We start from the raw sequence: 21,317 nt of genomic DNA, 5'->3' as shown, positions 1-21,317 counted from the left end.
CACTAAATATTCTGAATACAAAATTTAAAATTCATGAAAAGATAATATACTTACCTTTCTGTGGCACTGTGTATAAATAACAAAGGTAGATATTCTTTCTTCTTTCATTCTTTTCCTTCATTACTGTATGTGTATGTGCATGTGTGGATGCAACATACAAACTCAGAAGGGCAAAACTTTAATATCTTTTTAAAAAAAAAAAGCACCCACATTTTTCTCTTTCTTCTTCTTTTTTATTTATCACGAGTTTCTAACACACAGTGTTAGAATAATGGTCTTTGGCACCATGACTTAAAGTTATTTTGTGTTTGTTTGTTTGTTTTTTTTTTCAAGTTTAACCTTTAAATTACAAACAGTAGCTACAGTAAAAATACTTAAACCTCACTCATTAAAGTAGATGGAAAATTAAGACAACACATTTATTTTGAAGAATCCACCACCTTTCCCCACCCCAAATAAAGAGGGGTAAGGACAAACTAGAAAAGAGAAAATAGAGGCATGAAGAATAGGGACCAAAAAAATAAAACACCGGAACAAAATAGGGGAGGGGTAGGAAAACAAGCAATCAAAAAAATTAGGGATAAAGGGAAAGAAGGTGGGCTCAACAATTTCATTTTCCTGATATAAAATTCAAGTACTTAAAATGAGAAATGTTATTGATAAATTTACCTTTGGTCTGAATGTAATTTTTTTTCTACTTTTTTATTTTTTAATTATTTTCTGGCTTTTCAAAAATAACATTTGGACTGAAGGGCACTTGGTGATCATAAGAAACTCAGTTCACTTTGATGATGACACACACCTTTTCTTCAAGCCATTTAAACAGGAACTTCTTGTAAGAGCTTCATGAGAAAGAAGATGGCTTCTGAATTTTAAGGCATATGTGAAACAGAGGTGTGCCAGGGACCCACACTACATGGGATTCTGGTCCCCTCTTAGGCTTTAAGTGGTGTTTGTCTGTAATATGCATTTAGACCGTTTCCCCCAAACAGCAGTAAACACAATTCTTCTGGGATTCTTTTTCTAAATTAGAAATCAAACATTACAAACCACAAACTTCACTTGTACCTTGGTGTCTAAATTATTTAGTAACTAAAACAACCAATTCAAAGTTAATTCTTTCATCCTCTCCAAGAGCAGCATAGGAACATTTTTGTTGGTTTTTTTGTTTTTTTTTTTCCTCTTTCAACTTGTGACTCAAGGCTCAGAGCAGACATCTGTATGTAAGTATGGAATAATTAAAAGAAAAGCTTTTTTTTCTCAAACTTTTTGTCCCAAGTGAAGCTGCTTTGTGGAAGTTATTTAAATAATTCTCTTTTCTTCTCATTGATAAATTGAAAAGAAACTTTTTTTGTTGTTTTTTTCAGTTGTTTTGTTTTGTTTTGTTTGTAGAACAGCCATCCAAAAATAAAAGGTAGGTTGGTTTGATGGAAGAGAAATAATTTATGGATCAATAAATGACACTGCAATATATCTTGTTCCATTTATAATAGGAAGTCCTTCATGCAAATGTGTAAGTCTTCCAGGATGCATAAAACTCCAGCCTTTCCTGGGTGACTCAATAGAGCAATTGTACCTTAGAAATTTGCATCCACCTCCCTATGAAGAAAAGAGAAGAGAGCTATTTCAGTGAATTCACTTTACTTTCTATGGAGTACTATAATTTCAACCACATTATCTGAGTAAGAAAATCATTTTGGAAAATTGAGGAAACGGTTTTGGACAAGGACAGGCATTTTCCTATTTAGAAATGAAATAGTTAAGCTTCCAAATTACCTGAAAGTCTTGTCCCACATTGTTGAGAGCAATATTGATCGTAAAAGTAGATGAGTCATGATGAGGTCTAAGGGAACGCTGTCTGTCAGGAGAATATTTAACTACAAAATTCAGCAATGCAAATCCCTGAGACAACAGAAGAATTATTATCAATATACACACACATTCTTTTTTACAAAAACTGGGAGTAAGGGTGGGAAGAGGGACTTAAATACCTTTGTATAGTAGCCAGCAAAGACTTTCAGTGTAACTGGTGCAATAAATTCTCTGATAAAATGAAGCCATTCATTCTCCAATCCAATTTGCTTCATGTGGATATCATCAGTTGGGACATTTTCATAACCACCAGATATACGGCTATCCTAATAACAACATCATCACCATCAACATTAAATCTGACCTATGTACTACTTGTATTTAAATTTTCTTGTAAGTTTTCCAACAACAAAATCATAACAGGCAGTAAAAGAGCCAGTTGCTCATTAATGACCTTCCATCTGTCCTAAAATTACAACCCCAAAACAGATTTCTTAGCAACTGGATTTCTATAGTTACCCAAACAATCTAGACATGATAACACAGACTAATCTCCAATATCTTTAAAAAACTACATGAGGGAAGTCATCAGAAAGTAATGAGAAACATTTTTCTTAGACTTTTCATAGTTTGTTATGGTACAGTTACATTCCATTTAGCTTAGTTTCTGTTAATTATAGAAGTGGAGGCGAGATCATTGGTATTTAGGATTATCTACATAGTCAAGCTATCCCTACAGAATCCCTCATTACTTCCTTTCAGCCTCACAGAGATGATATGGTGATGTAGGCAAAAGGGCTACATTTGTTGTCAAAGGATCTGGATTCAAATACAGACTTTGGAGCACACCAGATCTCTTTATTTTCTAGCTCATAGAATGGCCAAGTAAATAAATAAATTTCATGCAGACTTGGTGACAAGAAAACCTGAATTCAGGTCCTGCCTATGATACTTAGTAGCAGTGTAAACCTACTAAAGGCTTCTTTCATCTTCAGTTTCTTCATATGTAGAATTAGTACATCAAAATTCTGTCAATCTTTCAGATCTAAATATATGATCCTATCAATATGATCAACTACAGAAGGAAGAAGAAGGCATAAGACAGTCCTATAAGAAGCTCCACATAGTCAAGGAACTAGAACCATAAATAACAAGAACAATAACATTTACTGCCAAGTGCTTGGTATGAAACATCAGTGTCTTATCAGAATGCCACTGCAGCTAAGCAAAGCACCTTAAGCACTTCTTCACACTTTTGAGAGAGTAAAGGCTTTTATCTTTTTTTTTCTGTCAACCAGATAAGCTTGGTTCACCCACATTACTACTGCTATTACTACTACTGCTGCTGTTGCTGCTATTACTACTACTACTAGTAGTATCACTACTACTACTGCAACTATAACTACTATTTACTACTACTCCTACTATTGCTACTACTACTACTACAACAACTATTATTATTACTAGTACTTCTACTACTACCACTACTATTACTACTGTAACTACAACTATTGCTATTACTACTACTACTAGTATTACTACTACTACTGCAACTACAACTATTATTTACTACTACTCCTACTATTGCTTCTACTACTACAACTACTACTATTATTATTACTACTAGTACTCCTACCACTAAAACTTCTAGTACTATTACTGTTACTATAACTACTGCAATTACAACTACTACTATTACTACTGCTACTATTACTCTTACTACTACAACAACTACTATATTATTACTACAACTACAACTACTTTTATTACTACTACTACTATTATTTCTATTATTTCTACATCTATAACTACCACTACTACTACAACTACCACTGCTACTACTACTGCTACCTATCATATAACTCTTTAAAGCTTGCATACCATTTTATATGTGTTATCTCATTTGATTCTCATAATCCTGTTAAGTACTTACTATTATTATCCCCATTGTAAAAGTAAGGAAACTGAAGCTGAATGACTTACTGGAAGCAGGAAGTGCCATAGAACTAACTAGTAAACATCTAAGGCAGAATTTGAATTCACCTTATCCTGATTCCAAAGGCAAAAAAATAAAAAAATAAAAAATAAAAAAAAGCATTCCACTGAGTTCTTTCAGAGAGCTGACACTGCAGAGAACAAAAGAAATAGCTGACCTGATAGATTCTGCCTCTTCTTTGAGTTTTGCTGCTGGTGAAGAGACTGGAGCCCAAAGAATAATTATTATGACTCCTATTTATAATGTACTCTAAAGTTTGTATGGCCTTTTATGTTTGTCGTCCTCTTCTACCACTATAAACAACCCCATGAAATAGATGTTCTTTTAATTAAATCCAATTTTAATTAATTGTTTGTAATTTAATTGTCACATAGCAAGAAAAGAAACTGAGGAAGAGAAAAATTAAGTTCTTTACTCATGATCACTCAGCTATAATGTGCCCAAGATGGGATTAAAACTTAGCTCTTAATTATATCTAGTGTGATTATTTATCCATTATCCCAAGCTAACTCTCATTAACAAACTGAAGTGATTTCCCTTTGATAACATATCTAGTGAACCTAGATCTCCTGGCTGATTTCCACTGAAATGTTTTTATCATGCCATGAAATAACTGAACATATTTAAGAGAAATAGAAATAAAAACTCAGATCTGATTTCATCTTCTACTGCCTGTAGTAGCAGGTCCTTTTATCCACATGCATGGGATAGAGTATTTTACATTAAAAGTTGTGACATACATGATGCTTTCCTCCAGACCATTGTCCATAGTGTTCCATTTCTTCCACCAGTTCATCACATGCTTTTTCAGAAAATATGGGGAACCAAAAAACATCTGGGCAAGGCTATCAAATGAAAAAAATCAAGAATTTTCATATGATTAGTGGGATTTTAAAAATTAACTGAAAATTCATAAGTAATATAAATTAAAATATATCCAGGCATTAGATGCCACTGTAATACTGTGGGTGTGTGTGTGTGTATATACACACACAATCTATACTATATATATTAGATACAATCTACACTATATAGAGAGAGTATATTTAGATAATACTGTGTATATATATATATATATATATATATGTGTGTGTGTGTATATATATATATATATATATATATAGTAATATAAAACACTTTGAAATCTTTTTTTTTCAAAAATTGCTGATGATGTCAAAGAGAAAAAAAGCATAAAGTTTAATAGAAAAGGTATGGATTCTTCCTTCTTTTCTTTTCTTTTTTTTTTTTCTTTTTTTTTTTTTTTTTTTTTGGTTTGCTTTTTTTAAATGATCTGGTATGCTGGAAAGATAATGACTCTACTTTGAAAGGGCTTTTGAAACAATGTCTTATACAAAATTTTGGAAAGTTGAGTTACAATAGGGGCATTAATAAAGGGAGTCATAACAGGTGTCAAAATAATGCTTTAGCTCATTGGGAAAGAATTGCAAAGAGGCACTCAGCTTGTGATGGGGATTTGCTCTTGTGCCAAAAGTCAAGACAAGAGAGAAATAATATGTGCTTAAAGGTCAAGGAAGCCAATGAAGGGAACTAACTATCTCCTAAAGAAACTATGAGGTGGCTCACATGTATGGAAAAAAAGAGAAAAAAAGTTAAAAAATAAAGTAAAACAGCTGTGTCCTGGTGACTGTGAGGGGATTACAAAAACAGGGAAAAGGGAAGGGTTTAGAAAAGCTGTCACATTCAGAGGAATTCATGCAAAGTCTTGCCAGAATCCAATTTGGCAAAGCTGACTGTATAGAGCAGCTCAGCTGGGCCAAGGTGAGAAATAAAACAGTTAAGGGTCTCCTTCTTTGTCTTTGAGCAACCAAAACCACTTTGAGCTGTGTGGTAAAGGAAAGCCATAGTGGATAAAAGAATCAAGCTCTACCAGGCTCGTTAGTGCTAAAGATGTACCTTTAAACAAGATGGTTGCTGACAGATTTTTTTTTAAAGATAGAAGACTATTAAAATGCCAAATGATATAATAAAAGCTGATATGTATATATCATTTTAAATCTGGCAAGCACTTTACATTGTCCCTATAAGATCTTTAAATTGTTTTCAGTTGCTATGATAAACATTTATATATATATATATATATATATATGTTCAGTATTTTTCAAAAAATCCATTTCATTGATCTTTGCTGTAAGCTATAAACACTCTTATATTCACATTCCTAATTGACTATTACCAGTTGATTTTACAAAAGTAAATATATTAAAATTAAATTTAATAAATATATTCTATATATAATAAATATATCAATTTAAGATATATATGTATGTATATGTATATATAAGCAATGTCCCCAATCCTACCACCACCATTCAAGGTAATACAACATTAATACCCCTCCAGAAAAAAAAAAATTAGCAAAGCCCCTGTATTTTATTTTGTAGTTTCACACTAATCATCCCCACAAACCTGCTCCACTAAATTTTCCGTGAAGATCTTAGAATAATTAGGGTTTATATATTTTTCCTTCCAGTCCTGCAAGGAACAAATTGAGCAGATTAAATCAGCCATGTTTTAGATATGCACAAAACCAAGTAAAAAAGAAGTGCAAGCATTTTACAGAATGTTTATGCTATTTATACAGTGACTACTTGTCATGTATTTATGACAACAATGGGACACATCTGATAATTTGACCTGAATGATGGTTGTTTCATTATATAAGATGATAAATATTTAAGGAGATTTCCTAAAACTTCATGTTCATGGAATTCTTCAAGGATAAATGTTTTTGACAGTGCTCTTCATGTAATAATAAATAGTCTATAAACAAATACTGATGAATATATAAGAAGATGGGGGAAAGGTAAAAGGAAGAGGGTGTGTGTGTGTGTGTGTGAGAGAGAGAGAGAGAGAGAGAGAGAGAGAGAGAGAGAGAGAGAGAGATTGTGTATACACTTGATGGCTAAAACTAAATGAACATATCACCGAAACAAGAGTCATACCACTGGTGAGCACTTGCATAACTCTTCATCTAGTTTTGTTTACATTTCTATTGTCAGTTCTAATCATTTCTTTTTACTTAGATTTGTTTCCCATAAACATTATAATTACTAGTTCTATAAGTGAATCATTCATTTAATCAAGAACCACTTATTAAGCATTTCCATCTCTTGTCATCATTTTCTCTGCAAGATGGGAGATGAAACCTGATTTGCATTTCTCTTATTATTAGCATTCTTTCAGATGGTTGTTAATTGTTTGTGCCAAGCATTGTCAAAAATACTAGAGTTACAAAGACCAAAAACAACAAAAAAAAGTCTCTGACATCTTCTATCCAGGAAGGCAACAAAATATCCCTGGATCTGAAATCAGGAGAACAGGAGTTCAAATTTAACCAGAGATATATATTAGTTATATGAGCCTGAACATTCAGTTTATCCTAAATGCCTTAGTTACTTCATCTGTAACTAAGTATAGTGATAGAACCTCCTCCCAGAGACACTGTGAGGATTAAATCAGATAGTATTTGTAAAAAAGTTGGCAAAACTTAAAGTGCTATATAAATGCCATCTCTAATTATTACATATATGTAGAAATAAAATAAACATAACTATTAAGTTCGTTCAACAAATATTTCCATATGTTGATACCCATAATTATAGCTTAGGGACTTAAAGCTGAAGAATCTATACCCTAATTCACGTCCGTTTTATATTTAGTCAAAATAGCTACATACATCCATTCCAAACATTTTATTATAAGGGAAAGGCCCTTTTCCCTTAAAACGGGTCATTTGAAAATATAAAAATTTTCATTAAAAAGGGATCAAACAAGCAGAACAATGTATCTTTTTTTCTTATGACCCTTTGCTCTAGTTAATCATATTTCTAGCTATACAGAAGTAAAATATGGCTACATGAGAATTAAAGTGGTAAGGACATATCCAACTAACCTAAACCAAAACAAAACCAAACAACTTCATCTGAAATATACAGATATTTAATGCCCATTGAGGTGATACAGTGGCTAGAGAGCCTGGCTTGAAACCAGGAAGATCTGAGTTCAAATCTGCCCTAAGATAAAGTATGACCCTGAGAAAATCATTTAATATTTCTCCATCAGTTTGTTTCATTGTAAAATGGAGCTCATAACATCTACTTCATAAGGCTATTGTGAAGATCAAATGAGAAAAGATTGGTAAAGTTCTTAGTACAGTGTTTAGCATATGGTAAGTATTTAATAAATTTTTATTTCCTTCCCTTTCCCTCTTGCACTTTAAATAATTCAGACATCTGCCTTAGTCCTTCACCTTATTTTCCCCAAGTGAATACAATGGACAGGTAACGAAGGCTTCACATGGACAATTGATGCATTAATTCCACCTACATAAGGTATGAGGAACTATTTTAAACTTTGTCTTTTTTTTCTATCTCGTCATTCTAGGAAACTCAAACATTAATTATTTCACTTGGAACTATATTAACCAGGATAACTTTACCAAAGAAAAATAAAGTCCCTGAATGGGGGAAGAGGAAAAGAATAGTTCCTGCTTAGTTCCTACATTTTCTATTATATATCTCCTCCAGAGATTTGGATGCTAACCTGAAATGTGACAGCTTCTGCTGTTCTTTTGGGCACTATAAAAAAATTCCCCAAGGATGCTGTTAATCCAACCCTCTATAATAACAAACCATTTAAAACTAAAGTAAAATGGGTAATTTTATTCCCCCTGAGGAAAGCACCCTTTCAGCCCAATTCTCTTTAAGATGAGAGAGAGAGAACAAAAATGAATAAAAAGTATTTGAATATCCCTAGACTTCAAAGGAAATCCCTGTTCTATTCAACAGAATATATGAGTATTGTCAGCTATTACTATTCCCTTGATGCCGAGTGCTCCCATAAAAGTTGAAAATAAAAGGCATTCTTCATCGGACAGGCTGAAATTGAGTTAAGATAAGGAGAAATAAATTACAAAGGCTAATGTTTCATGGATGCTATAAGTCAATTCTTTCCCTTGTACAAGTGTGTTAACTTACTTAATGAAAAATTTGTTATACAGTTGATGACTAAAAGGTTTGTCCAAACAGTAAAGAAAGAAAAGAAAAAAAAGAGGAAAGGGGGGCCAGGGAAAGAGAGGAGAGGGAGAGGGAGGAAGGGAGGCAGGAAAAGAGGGAGGGAGGGAAGGAGGGAGAGAGGGAGAGAGAGGGAAGAAGAAAGATGAAAAAAGAATCCAAGTAGTATTATCTTCTCTAAACCTGGATCTTCTTCATATTCTGAATGAGACAGCTCCATGTCCATGAAACATTTCTTAGAGACTCTTCTTGCACTTTCATAAACACTCTGACATATGTTTTAGAAGAGCAAGATTAAGTAAGTGTTTTCCAAACCAGCATCTGGAATTCTACTCATGTGCATCAAAGTACAATCTGTCATGTTGCGCTTGCTCAAACAAGCTTCCTCTGAGTGCTGAAGATGAAAAATGGGAGGATGCTTTTGAGAGAACAAAATATTGATGCCTTCCAGATTGGTGGAAACAATCCAGTCTGGAGGAATGGCTAATCCCACTTAAGTTTAATTTTCACATGCAGTGGAGAGTTCAAGGTCAGCTCTAGACTAGCTCTGAATGGTATTAAATATCTACTCTGACTATTACTTGAGCAACATGCATGTGCAAAGGAAAATATACTTCATCTTGTACCTATTACTCATCAAGCATCAATTATCCATGTGAGTTATAACCATTCAACATTACAGGTAAACTAAAGTCACTGTTTACTCTAGGATACTTACCACAGGATTTTCAAAAATCTGCCACAGGTCATTATTATAATGGGAAATATTGTAATTAGCAGTAGATAATAGCCTTCCAAACTCATGTCTGTTAGAAATGTACATGAACACACCCTATACAGCAAAGACAATAGTATTAGCAAATTTAGGTGAAAACAGCAAGGGAATTCACTTAAGCAAAAAGATAAAACCATTTTAAATAAGAATATTTTCTTTTTTATATTCACAATTGGACATGCAATTTCATTTTTACTCCAATGCACACGATTTAAAATAAATAAAAATGTTCATTATTTTGCTGTTTTTCTTTTTAATCAAACACACACACATACACATGAACAGTTGGCACCATTCACAAACAATTTTTACAAAATAGAGCAAGAATGAAATGTTTATATTCACTGATTTCTAAAGCCATTCATCAGAAAGTAGAAAATATCTTAGAAAAGACAATTAAGAACTGGCTTTGAAACCAGGAAGACCAGGTCTTGACCTGATCCCTCCTGGTTTTGTGTAAGTCACAAAAGTCTGTGACAATAACTCTCAAAGATGATAAATTATATCAAAGGTGCTGATCTGCATTGGTAGAGGAAGTTTCCTTACGAAGGAATTCCCTCAACCAATGAAATCACAGGTTCAGTATTTATCACTTTTAAAAAGTTACATAATAAGAAATCAAAGGCAAAAACACTTCTTGTATCTTTTGTTTCCATTCTCTTTCAAAAAGGACAAATTCTGTGTAAAAAGGAAAAGCATTAAATAAATACAATTTACAGCACTACATTTTGTTGTTAGACACCTACAAAAGCAGGCTGCCGCTACAAGTAATTAAAGAAAAAGTCAGATCCTCAAATTATGCAGATAATAATCAATAATCAACTCTTGAGTATATATTTAATAAGACATAGCTAGTAGAACCGTATCAACAAATGTAACTCATCCATGTTTTCCCAATCTAATTTTAGTCAGATCTCTGATATAATAGATTAATTCCCTAATTCTTTTAGTTTCAAAGAATATCAGAAGGGAATGATTTAAATTAGGTTTTTTCTTCCTTTTTTGGGGGGAGGGTCCAATTATAAATATGATATTAAGCAAAGAAGACAAAGTTGCTCATCAGACTACAAATAATCAAGAGTTGACTGTGTCACCAACATATACATAGAGATAATCACGTTAGAAGAAGGCTACCACATAGAATATCAACTATAAAGCAAATGTGTTTCTAAAGGAAATGGTTTTTGAATACCTATTTTTTCAGTTTCTTAAAGAAATTTGGAAACATAGTTTTCTAATTATTTCTGGATATTGCATTTCTCCCACATCTCCATCCTGCACCTGTCCCAGAATCATGTACAGTTTGGTTTTTATTGTTTGTTTTTGATTTTGTTGTTGTTGTTATTGTCTTCTCCCCACAGGGGGAGAAACCAAGATTTTCAAAGACAATTTTAAGACTGAAAAAAATATTAAAATAACATCATAATGGTAAATATGTTAAGCTGTATTCAACTCTCAATCCTTTCACCTACTACTGATGAAACTCCTTGAATATAGCTGCAGTGATCCTCTGCCCAGGCAACTGTGGGTCTGTACAAAAAGCCTTTCAAGCTTTCTAAAACTTCCCAAAACATGTGCTAAGGATTAAAGGTCACCTCTGCATCATGATGAGCTATCAAAATAGGACTCTATGGGCATGTGGTTGTTCAGTCATGTTCATTTCTTCATGACCCCATGGCCTAAAGCACACCAGGACTCTAACTTTTCTCTCTCAAAGTCTTTCCAAGCTCATGTTTGCTGTTGTCATCTATAGGAAACTCTCTCTCTCTCTCATACAAACACGCAAAACATTAACTTAAACTTAACTAAGAAACACCCACAAACCAATCTCAACTCTGCCTCTTTGTAAATAATATTATTCCTATTTTATTTCATCATTTCTCAGTCACTAAAATAATAGGTTTTCAGAAAATTAGTCTTCAACAACAATAAAAAACAGATCCACATTTTGACTTAAGCCATACAAACAATTCTGATAACTCTACAATCCTATTAATAAATGATGAACACCATGTCTGACTGTGGAACTTTCAATAACAAAACCAGACTGTACCAAATGAAACCATATCATACCCAGTTCCAAACTACAGTTGGTTATAATAGCAATGCTCTGGAAAAACTATTTGCAAGCACATTATTAACATGATTTACAGAAGGTGAAAATGTGAGAGCAAAGTCATTTGAATTCCTAACCCATAAATACCAAATCAATGTAGGATCACTAATGGAAACCCAGTATCCATGACAACCAGTTCCACACTCCATTAACTTTCTGAACTTTTATAACAGTTCACTGCAAAATGCAAGCCCTCCACCCCAGCCCAAATAAACATAGTCTAAAATCACAATTATATGTATATGTGTATATATATGTAAGTATATACACACATATATCATCAACAAAATAAAAAGATAGAAAAATAAATTTACTGTAAGATAATATGCTATATCTGACATTAACTAAAAATATAATAAAATAAAATGACACCTTTGGGGGGCTGAGCATTTGGAATGTTTCCGGAGTAGGGGAGTCTTTTTCCCTTTGTATACTCTAAAATGAAGGAGAAGCATCGTGTAAGTTGACCTGCCATCCTCTCTCTCAGGTATTCTTAGATAAACAGAAAATAATAGCCTTTGATCAAAAGCTAACATTCTAAAATGTCCCACATGGACAACATGCAGTAACAAGCCAAGCTCACAACAGGACAAAGACGCAACTCCAGCCCCTGTTTCTGTTCATGTATGATAACAAAGCTCGTGCTTTTGTTTTGAGCCACGGGTTAAGAAACAGATGGAAGATGAAGGAGAAGGCCATTCTGTGAGGTGCTGTGAAGTCAGATTAGCTGAAGACAAGCTCTTGTCGTGCAAAGATTGTAACTGCTAAAGTAAAGAATATTCAATACATATCATAACAAAATTGATTTTGTATGAAAAACAAACATGGTAGAACATCACATGCCTTGGTTAAATTTTTTAAAGTACTTGCCAACTTTTTTGAACATTTAAAAAATCGTTTTATAAGCTAAGATAAAGCTAAAATGGCTCCCCAAATATCTGAGTCAAATGCCACCTACTATATTACATTTTCCTTGGGATCCAGCCAATGTTTGCCACATAGTAGGTACTTAATAAATAACTGATTAACTATACCCAGTTGGTAATCATCTTGGGACTTCTGAGATTAAAGTGATCTTAACCAATCAGGTATCTACACTAACTTCAAAATTAATACATCAAGCCCTGAAGAGAAGTGAAAAGGGGTCTTTCCTAAGGAAGAGTGGCCCAAGTTGAAAATGAAGCAGGTCAACCCCCCAGGTCAATCAGAGTGCAATCAGATAAGGAATAGCTCCTGTATTTCCAGGCTGGGTTATTCAGGGAGACCCAGTATTGAAAAAAATTCTAATTATTATTAAACATTCATAAGTGATACTTAAAATATATATTAACTATATCATATAATTATAAATATATTAAATATAATGACAAATTATGTCATACCTAATATAAATTATATTAGGTATGACATAATTTTTCATATTATATTTGTAGCTACTTAGTAGGGTGTTCAATTATTATTATTTTTTTTGTCAAAAGTATTTCAAGTCAATTCCAATTGAATTTGAATACCAAGAATTGAGATTGTTGGAAATTTATCTGCTCCAAGAAAGTGGCCAGTACAGTAGCATGGCCATTGTTCAATAAATATTTGTTGATGAAGACAACTCCATTTTGCCAAAGAAAGGCAATGAAATGCTTGGGGGATTCAGCCAAAGGGGAACTGCTTGTCACTAAAAGACTCGAGGATTTTTCCTACAGCTCGCATTCTGGTGTACTGCAGTTATGTCAAACTCCAAAAGAAATCCTGGCAGGCCACAAATTGAGTCAAAAGAAAAACATACAGAGAAATCAACATTATCTCTGTTGTAGTCTCATTTATTTGCTTAAACATTTTCCAATTAAATTTTAATCTGGCTCAAGGTCAATGGGGGAGTTTTACAGATTGGAAATTAATTTGACACCTCTGGTTAGAAAAGAATGATGGCTTCAGAATTAAGAGAAACTGAGATTGGGAATCCAATTTTGAAGTTCACCAGTTTTGTTTTCATGGGAAAAATCACTCAATTCCTTTTGACCCCAACTGCATCTTTAGAAACCAGAGTAATAATACTATTAGAGATATAGCATAATATTTATTTTACTTGTCTTTTATGAGGATCAAATGACATGATGTGTTTACAGAGCTGTGCAAACTTTCAGTTGCTTAAAACTGTCAGTAAGGAGGAGGATGTCAGCAGCTATTGAACAATAACAAGGCAAGACACTTATTATGGTGGCCACTGGCTACCCAGTAAGTAACAAGGTCTTGGCTGTCTGTTCAAATATAGGGTATTCAAAGTTAATGCAGTAAGCATCGATTAAATACTTACTGTGTATAAGTGCACTGTGTTAGGTGTCAGTAATACAAAGACAAATAGAAAATAGTACTTTCAGAGAACTGACATTCTTCTAGAAGACATACTTTTTGCACTTTTTAATAAACTCAGGAAAATTTCACAAGGCAGAAGCCTAGCCACCCATGAGGAATAGACAAATTGAGGCAAGGGGTGAGAATTATAAGGGGCAAAGATGAGGAGGGAGGGTATTCCAGGGATAAGGATAATCTGTGCAAAAGCACAGAGGCCAGAGATAAAAATTCAAGCATTAGATCATTTGGAATTGACCGTCTTATAATTATTAGTGATAAATTACTCCAACCCATTTCTGTTATTTTTCTCTTTGGGACTGAAAGAGAAAAATGTCATCCTTAAAAAATAATTTGGCAAGATCATTCTGTATTTCTCTAGACAGATATTTCAAAAAAATTGGCCAGTACTCACAAGTAGAGAGACAATACAATTCAAACATGATGACAACAAACCAGAAAAGAAAGAAAGGCTTAAGCTAATTGCCATTTTGCACCTTACCATTTCCCTTGCATTTCGGCAAAGAGCCATATCAGGGTCCAATTTATCACGGACAAAATAGTTTCTTTCATTCATCTCAGATCGAAGAGTCTGCCCTTTAATCAAGTACACATTAGCCATGTATGGGATATTCCATACCCCTCTATGAAAGTAAACAGGAGACATTCTTTAAGATCACTGATGTAAAGCATTTCCGGAAGTATTTCATCTATTTGCACTGATAATTTCAAAGCTTTTCATGTGTAAATGAAGTCATTAGAATCCTAGATTCAGAACAGAAACTTCAGAAGCCATCTGCTTCAGTTCCTTCAATTTATAGACAAAGAAAAGGAGGCATGGAAAAGTTGTGATTTGTTCTCTAGGTCACTTAGGTTTCAGAAGGTAAGATTTGAATCTAGTTCTTGAACTTCAGAATCAATCCTTGCTTCCACCATATCACCCAAAGGATGCAATAAAATACTCATTGATAATTTACGATATGTTAAAAAAAGAAAGAAAGAAACCATCAATTGCAGGCATCTTGGAGAAAATCCAGTTTGGAATTCCTGCCTGCCAGCTTAAATAAATAACACAACTCATGTATCCCTTAGTATGCACATTGAACCATTCTATTGAAGAGAGTGTGTTTTTAGGCAAGAATGTGAGGCACTTTATGGGCAGGAATGAGCCATGCTCTGCAACAGGCTCAGCCCAGCTTAATATTAGAACTGGGATGATAGACAATTTAATTTGCATGGTCTTCTGCTATCCTTTCTAGCTCACGTTTAGACCACTTGAATGAAGAACAAGAAGAGGAAATCCTCCAGATTAAGATGCATGCCTTGGAGAACAAGAATGGAAGAGTTTCACTTTCCAGAGATGCATTTTGGATGCCATTTTCTCCATGAAATCTCCACTTTCTCCCAACTGGAAGTGAATACACCTCCTTGGGTCTCTCACACCTTTCTATCTGACTGTTCCTGAGCACTTGCAGTTTTCATGATGATTATGTGTATTTGTATATATGAAAAAGCAGCTCAGCAGAGTGGATAAAAGGCAGTATACAACCCCCCCACCCCCCAATCCAGGGCAAATCTGGATTAAGACTTTTACCTCCATCACATAATAGCTATGTGACCCTGAGCAAACTGCAGCTTTCTAAGAATATAAGTTACAGAGGAAATCCATTTTCTGTAAAGAATACACACATTCAATATCATATGCTTTAAATATAGGCTGCTAATAAAGTATGTTCTAATGACAATACTGTTCCATTAGACTGCATCCCTATTCAATAATATTTTTAAATCTATTACTAACAACTGGCATAATCTACATTAAAATGTTCTGACTGAATAAATAGACCAAGCTGAAAGAAATAATGCTTTGATACTTCAATGAATAGAAACTCTCAAAGGACTAAAGGGGAAACATCTCTCACTTCCTGCCAGAGAAAAGATGAATTTATAATACAGAATGAGGTACCATTTTAGACATGACGGAAGTGAGAATTCGTTTTGCTTAACTATGCATATTTGTTATGAAGGGAGAGGAACTTTATTCTTTCATTCAGTTGGGGAAAACAATATGCAAGAAATAGAAAATTATTGCTTAGTAGCAAAAAATAATTTATAGGAAAGAAAAAAAATACAAGTTATAGGCTACATTGGTGCTAGGGAATAGTTTCCCTATTAGGACTTTCTTGTGCCAAAGGAATTACACATTCACTTTTGAATATATCTATCCTATAGCCATCGGGCTCTATGACTTTTGAACATATACATATATATATATATATATATGTATATATATACATATATATATATATATGTATGTGTGTGTATATATATACATGTACACATACACACACACACACACATATATATATATATATGAATAATTTTCTGAGGCCAAATTTGAACTCATGTTTTCCTGAATTTAGGCCTGGAGCTCTACCCACTGGGTCACCTTGCCTTGCTGCCTTTCTCTCTATTTTCATATATATATATATATATATATATATATATATATATATATATATAGCATAATAAATACATTTGTGGTTACATGTGCATATAAAGCCCTACTTCTTAAAATAATTAAGTGACATAAGCCTCTTGAGGGCAAGAACTATGTCATTTTTTTTTTCACTTTTATAGCTCTGACAGCTAACATAATATCTTTCAGGCATTATTTCATAAAACAAAATATCCACAAAACTTTCTTCGAGTTCTTCAATTCTTCAAGTTCATATTCTTCAAGTTAAAAGTTGCCCCATCCTATCAGCCTTTTGAAAAAGGGAGGGGGCAAGTTGGTTTCAAGCTCAAGCTGTATTCCCTCATCTTCTGCCTTCTGCAACTTGAAGTATAAAGCTTTCTGTATTTTTCCTTTGCTTTCTTTTCTTTTGAGATGGAGAGAACTTTTCCTACTGTTGACAAAAGATTTTGTTTTGAAACTGTGTATACACTCATGAGAGTTGTCTCTAGATAGATTATAATTTAGAGATTACATAATTACTAGGGAGGAAATGATTAGTCTGTTTTCCCACTTTTTTTCAGGATATTCTGGATTCTTTCCTTCTTGTCCCAAGTGCCTTCTCCAGTGCACACGCGTGCGTTCTCTCTCTCTCTCTCTCTCTCTCTCTCTCTCTCTCTCTCTCTCTCTCTTCCTCTCTCTCTCTTCCTCTCTCTCTCTTTATATCCAAGTGCCTCTCTCCACTTCTGTCTCTCTGTCTTTCTCTACCTCTAGCTCTCTGTTTCTGTCTCTCTTTCTCCCTCTGTCACACATACATTAATGTACACACACACACACACACACACACACACACAAATACAAACATACATAAACTTTCTAATTATACTTTCTAATAGCTTCCACAAATATGCAAGGTCATAACAGTGATTTCAGGTATCTAACACCCAACCTTAAAGTCTGTTAAGTGTATCAAAGAAGTCTTTCCTAGTCCAGATTGGACCATTCTCAGGTCTCTAGAAAGGGTTCTTTAAAGATTTATACTCCAAATGCTGGTTGTGAAAGAATAGATTTTCCAATTCTAACAATACTGTACAGAATTGCCTCCTTGCCCAATATTGTTTTATGCACTACTAGCCCCATTAGCTAAACCTATAGGTATATACCACTATTAAAAAGAAAGACATAAACATTCTGACTGAATAAAAGGATTAGGCTTAAAGAAAGAGTGATTTGAAACTTAAAGGGAACTTCAATCTCAATCACAGTGACATGAATACTCTCTTCACCTGTGTCAATCCTAACCTCTTAAGGCTTTCTAGTTCTTTATAGCTGTCTCTCTGTATTTTTCTATTATCAATAGAGAGCCAGAAATGGGTCTACATTGTGGAGGATCAATGGAAACAAAACCCCTGAAAGGGAAGACCAATGGAAATGGGCACACAGGGGGCAGAGTCAATAGAAATGAGTCCCAAAGAAGGGAAGAACAATGAAAATGAGTTGCACATTGTGGAGGACCAATGGAAACAGGTCACACAGACTGGAGAACCACCATTTTGGTATTTATCTTTATTTTAAAAGTTGCCATGCTCAAAAATCATCCCTAAGGGTCAGCCAGCTGATCTAAGACTTTCCATATATATCTAGAAAGCCAAAATAATTTGTTTCCTAGATTGTAGTCACAACATTTCCAACATGGCTGAATTGGGCAGAGTATGCCCTCCTTAGGAGTGAAATCAATAAAGTTCATGGCAGAAGAAATCATTAGATTAGTGTTCTGATGTTTAAAAATTTTTTTTTACATTATAAAAAAGCTTTCAGAAAACACCTTTTAAAATCTAATGAATGAATATAGAAAAATAATCACTAAAAGTATATGTAATAATTCATTTTTAATAAAACTGATGACTTGACAGCATAATATCTTTGTTGTGCTAAGACTATAATCCAATATGGATTTTGGGTATGAATTATTATTATATTATTTTCATTAATTATATCAAGGTCATTTTTCAAAAAATTTGATGTCACTGCAGCAAAGAACAAAGACAAAAAACAAACAAACCAAACAGCTGGGGCCTAAAACAATTTAAATGCAAATTTGAACTCTCTGCTCTAAGTTCCTACAGCTATGAACTTCCAACTCTGCTACTACCCACTGTTCACATCAGACTGCAGCTTATATAAACAATGCCAATGTAAACAAAAAAATGCTTAATATTATTATAATGCAGTAGAATCTTCATGTTACACTGGTGGCACCAAACTGTTTTCTAGGGACAGCTTTCTAAAGTATTTTTTATAATACTTACATTTATTTCAGTTTAAACTTTAATACTTAAATGATACTTTTTTCTGCACTAAGTAAAAAGGGAAGCATGACACAAGAGAAAGAACTCTGGATTCAAAGGCAAAAGACCTGAGTTTAAATCCTGGCATTGCCACTATTATCTGTGTGAATTTGAGCAATCTTTAATTCCCTGAGATTTTCACAATGACTTCCTGAGTTTACTAGTCTATAAAATGAGGGCAATGGATAAAATAACCTCTAACTTTAAATCTTCTGTTGTTCAGTCATTTTCTGTGACATCATTCTTCAAAACCCTGATTTGGGGTTTTCTTGGCAAAGATGCTGAATTGGTTGGCCATTTTCTTCTCCAACTCATTTTATAGAAATTAAGACAAACAGGCTTAAATGACTTGCTTATGGTCACACAGCTAGTAAGTGTCTGAAGCCAGGTTTGAACTCAGGAAGATGAGTTTTTCTGACTCCAAGGACCAACATCTAGCTACTGACCTTTAAATGTATGACCCTATGATTTTAACTATTCTAATATAAAGAAAAAGTGCAGTATGAATTTCTTTGTAATTGTGGAATTTTGAGCTTTTCTCTCTTTAAGCAGGGCTGAAATGACTGCAAGAATTCAGGTAGCTAATTTAATTTTATCCATTTGTTTCTTTATCTGCAAATGGATATGTTCATACTAAATCAAAGTTTAAAAAAAAAGAAAAAAAGTTAACATGTAAATTTTTCTGAGAAGAAAAACACATGGGGAAATTAATTTGATAAACTATTTAAATGCATTGTTACTCATGTTTACACCATAAGGATATAATTTCTTATACTAGCTTCAGGTATTTTTATTTATATCATTGTTTACTGTATTGTACTACTGTAAACTACTTTAGTGTCTTCAAAATTGTTATTATCATCATCATCATCATTATTTTTATTCATTATACATATTATGGGCAGCCTGGCAAGGTAAATAGATGGTTAGTTATGGAAGTAGGAAGACCTTTCTTCAAATTCCACTGGTGACACTTATGGGCTATGTTACCCTGGGAGTCACTGCAACTCTCAAACTCTGGGCAATTTTCTAAGAGTATAAACTGAAGAAAAGCTTTCAGTTTGTATTGGCATAAAGAGTTCCCTCATCTGGGAATTCCCTTAAAGCAATGGAATAATGGCTTGAGTTCCTACTTCTATTAAACTATGAGGAATTTATCTGCTTAAGGAAACTGTTTTACAGATTTCCAATAACACTCTATATAGAGGTTTTATTGTTTTTTTAATGAACCAGCATAGTGGACAGTGGGCTTAACTTGAAGTTAAGAAAAACTGAGATAAAATCTTGCTTAGTCACTTAGAACCTAAACAAATTACATAGCCTTCTTCATTTCCTCAAATGTAAAAGAGGAATAATAGTAGATCATATTTTACAGAACTGTTTTGAGGATCAAAAGAATATGTGTATGTATGCGTGTGTGTAAATGTGTGTATGTATATGTATATATATATATATATATATATATATATATGTATATATATGCAAAATGCTTTGCAAAACCTAAGACAATATATACATGTTAGCTGTGCTTATTACTACCTTCTATCAGAAACCCTAAGCAACCTTAGATCCTTGTCTAAATCTCAAAAAATAAACTGGACAGATTTCTTATATAGTATTCTGCAGTTATTTAGCACTTTTCATGCATTAACTGAAACCCAGCTTCTTAAGCTGTAGTTTGCAAACCCATATGGTATCTCTTAACCCAATGTTGGAGTTGCACAATTATGATTTATTACCAGTAAATGTTTGATTTGTATGCTTATTTTATATAACTATATGCCTGGGGTCACGTAAAATTTTTTTGGATAAAAAGGGTCAAAAGTAGAAAAAGTTTAAGAAGCCCTGATCTGAAACCACAACCATCAATGTCTGAAAGTTTTATGAAGCCTATTCAAAGGAATAATATGCTATTTATTGGTTTTTTTTTTTGGCAAACAACATTCTAAGCATGAATAATTTTGAATAGCAACAGTAAGAAGATCAATGAAAAGGTCATATTCAGCAATGGTGAGCAGCAGGTCCTAGTGGGTCAGAAGTTGCCCAATTATCCATGAAATTTGAAAATTTTTGAAACATTTTCTAAATAGTAACAATTCTTATATATAGATACTTTGACATTGGCATTTAATATTAACAATTAAATGATTCAACTTACACTCTGCTTCCTTGGACAATATCTACATAATCTTCTGATCGAGCATAATATCCATCAGGACTTAGTGCTCCCCAGAAATTGGACCATAGCTTTCCATGCCGAGTTACCAGAGGAGCAATGATTTTTCTGGAGAGAAAGAAAAATAAAGTTAATGTAACATTTAATTCTTTTAAAACTACAACATTTAAATTCCAACCTATATATATTTGTAATAATGTAATTCTATATAGACATCACTTCTCAAAGTAGAAAGGTATGTCCTTGATGACTTGGTAGTC

The 21,317-nt window shown here is 33.4% G+C and overlaps 1 protein-coding gene across 3 annotated transcripts in view; it reads right to left on the bottom strand.

Moving 5' to 3' along the window:
* Window positions 1-217: 217 nt before the first annotated feature.
* The window catches only part of PLOD2 (procollagen-lysine,2-oxoglutarate 5-dioxygenase 2), a 119,428-nt gene continuing 98,328 nt past the window's right edge, over window positions 218-21,317 (bottom strand). For 2 of the 3 annotated variants that reach the window (XM_031957802.1, XM_012546500.3), the window contains exons 12-20: window positions 21,040-21,165; window positions 14,581-14,722; window positions 12,105-12,167; window positions 9,560-9,673; window positions 6,236-6,301; window positions 4,549-4,653; window positions 1,992-2,138; window positions 1,777-1,902; window positions 218-1,599 (exon numbers count right to left, since the gene is read on the bottom strand). In XM_031957802.1, coding sequence (XP_031813662.1) covers window positions 1,444-1,599; window positions 1,777-1,902; window positions 1,992-2,138; window positions 4,549-4,653; window positions 6,236-6,301; window positions 9,560-9,673; window positions 12,105-12,167; window positions 14,581-14,722; window positions 21,040-21,165 — 1,045 coding nt within the window. In that variant the 3' untranslated portion in view covers window positions 218-1,443. The remainder of the gene's footprint in view (window positions 1,600-1,776; window positions 1,903-1,991; window positions 2,139-4,548; window positions 4,654-6,235; window positions 6,302-9,559; window positions 9,674-12,104; window positions 12,168-14,580; window positions 14,723-21,039; window positions 21,166-21,317) is intronic. The other variant, XM_023500755.2, reaches the window with a different exon arrangement.

Source organism: Sarcophilus harrisii, chromosome 3 (assembly GCF_902635505.1).
Source record: "Sarcophilus harrisii chromosome 3, mSarHar1.11, whole genome shotgun sequence".
Lineage (NCBI taxonomy): Eukaryota > Metazoa > Chordata > Mammalia > Dasyuromorphia > Dasyuridae > Sarcophilus > Sarcophilus harrisii.
This window is presented reverse-complemented; position numbering and strand designations above follow the sequence as displayed.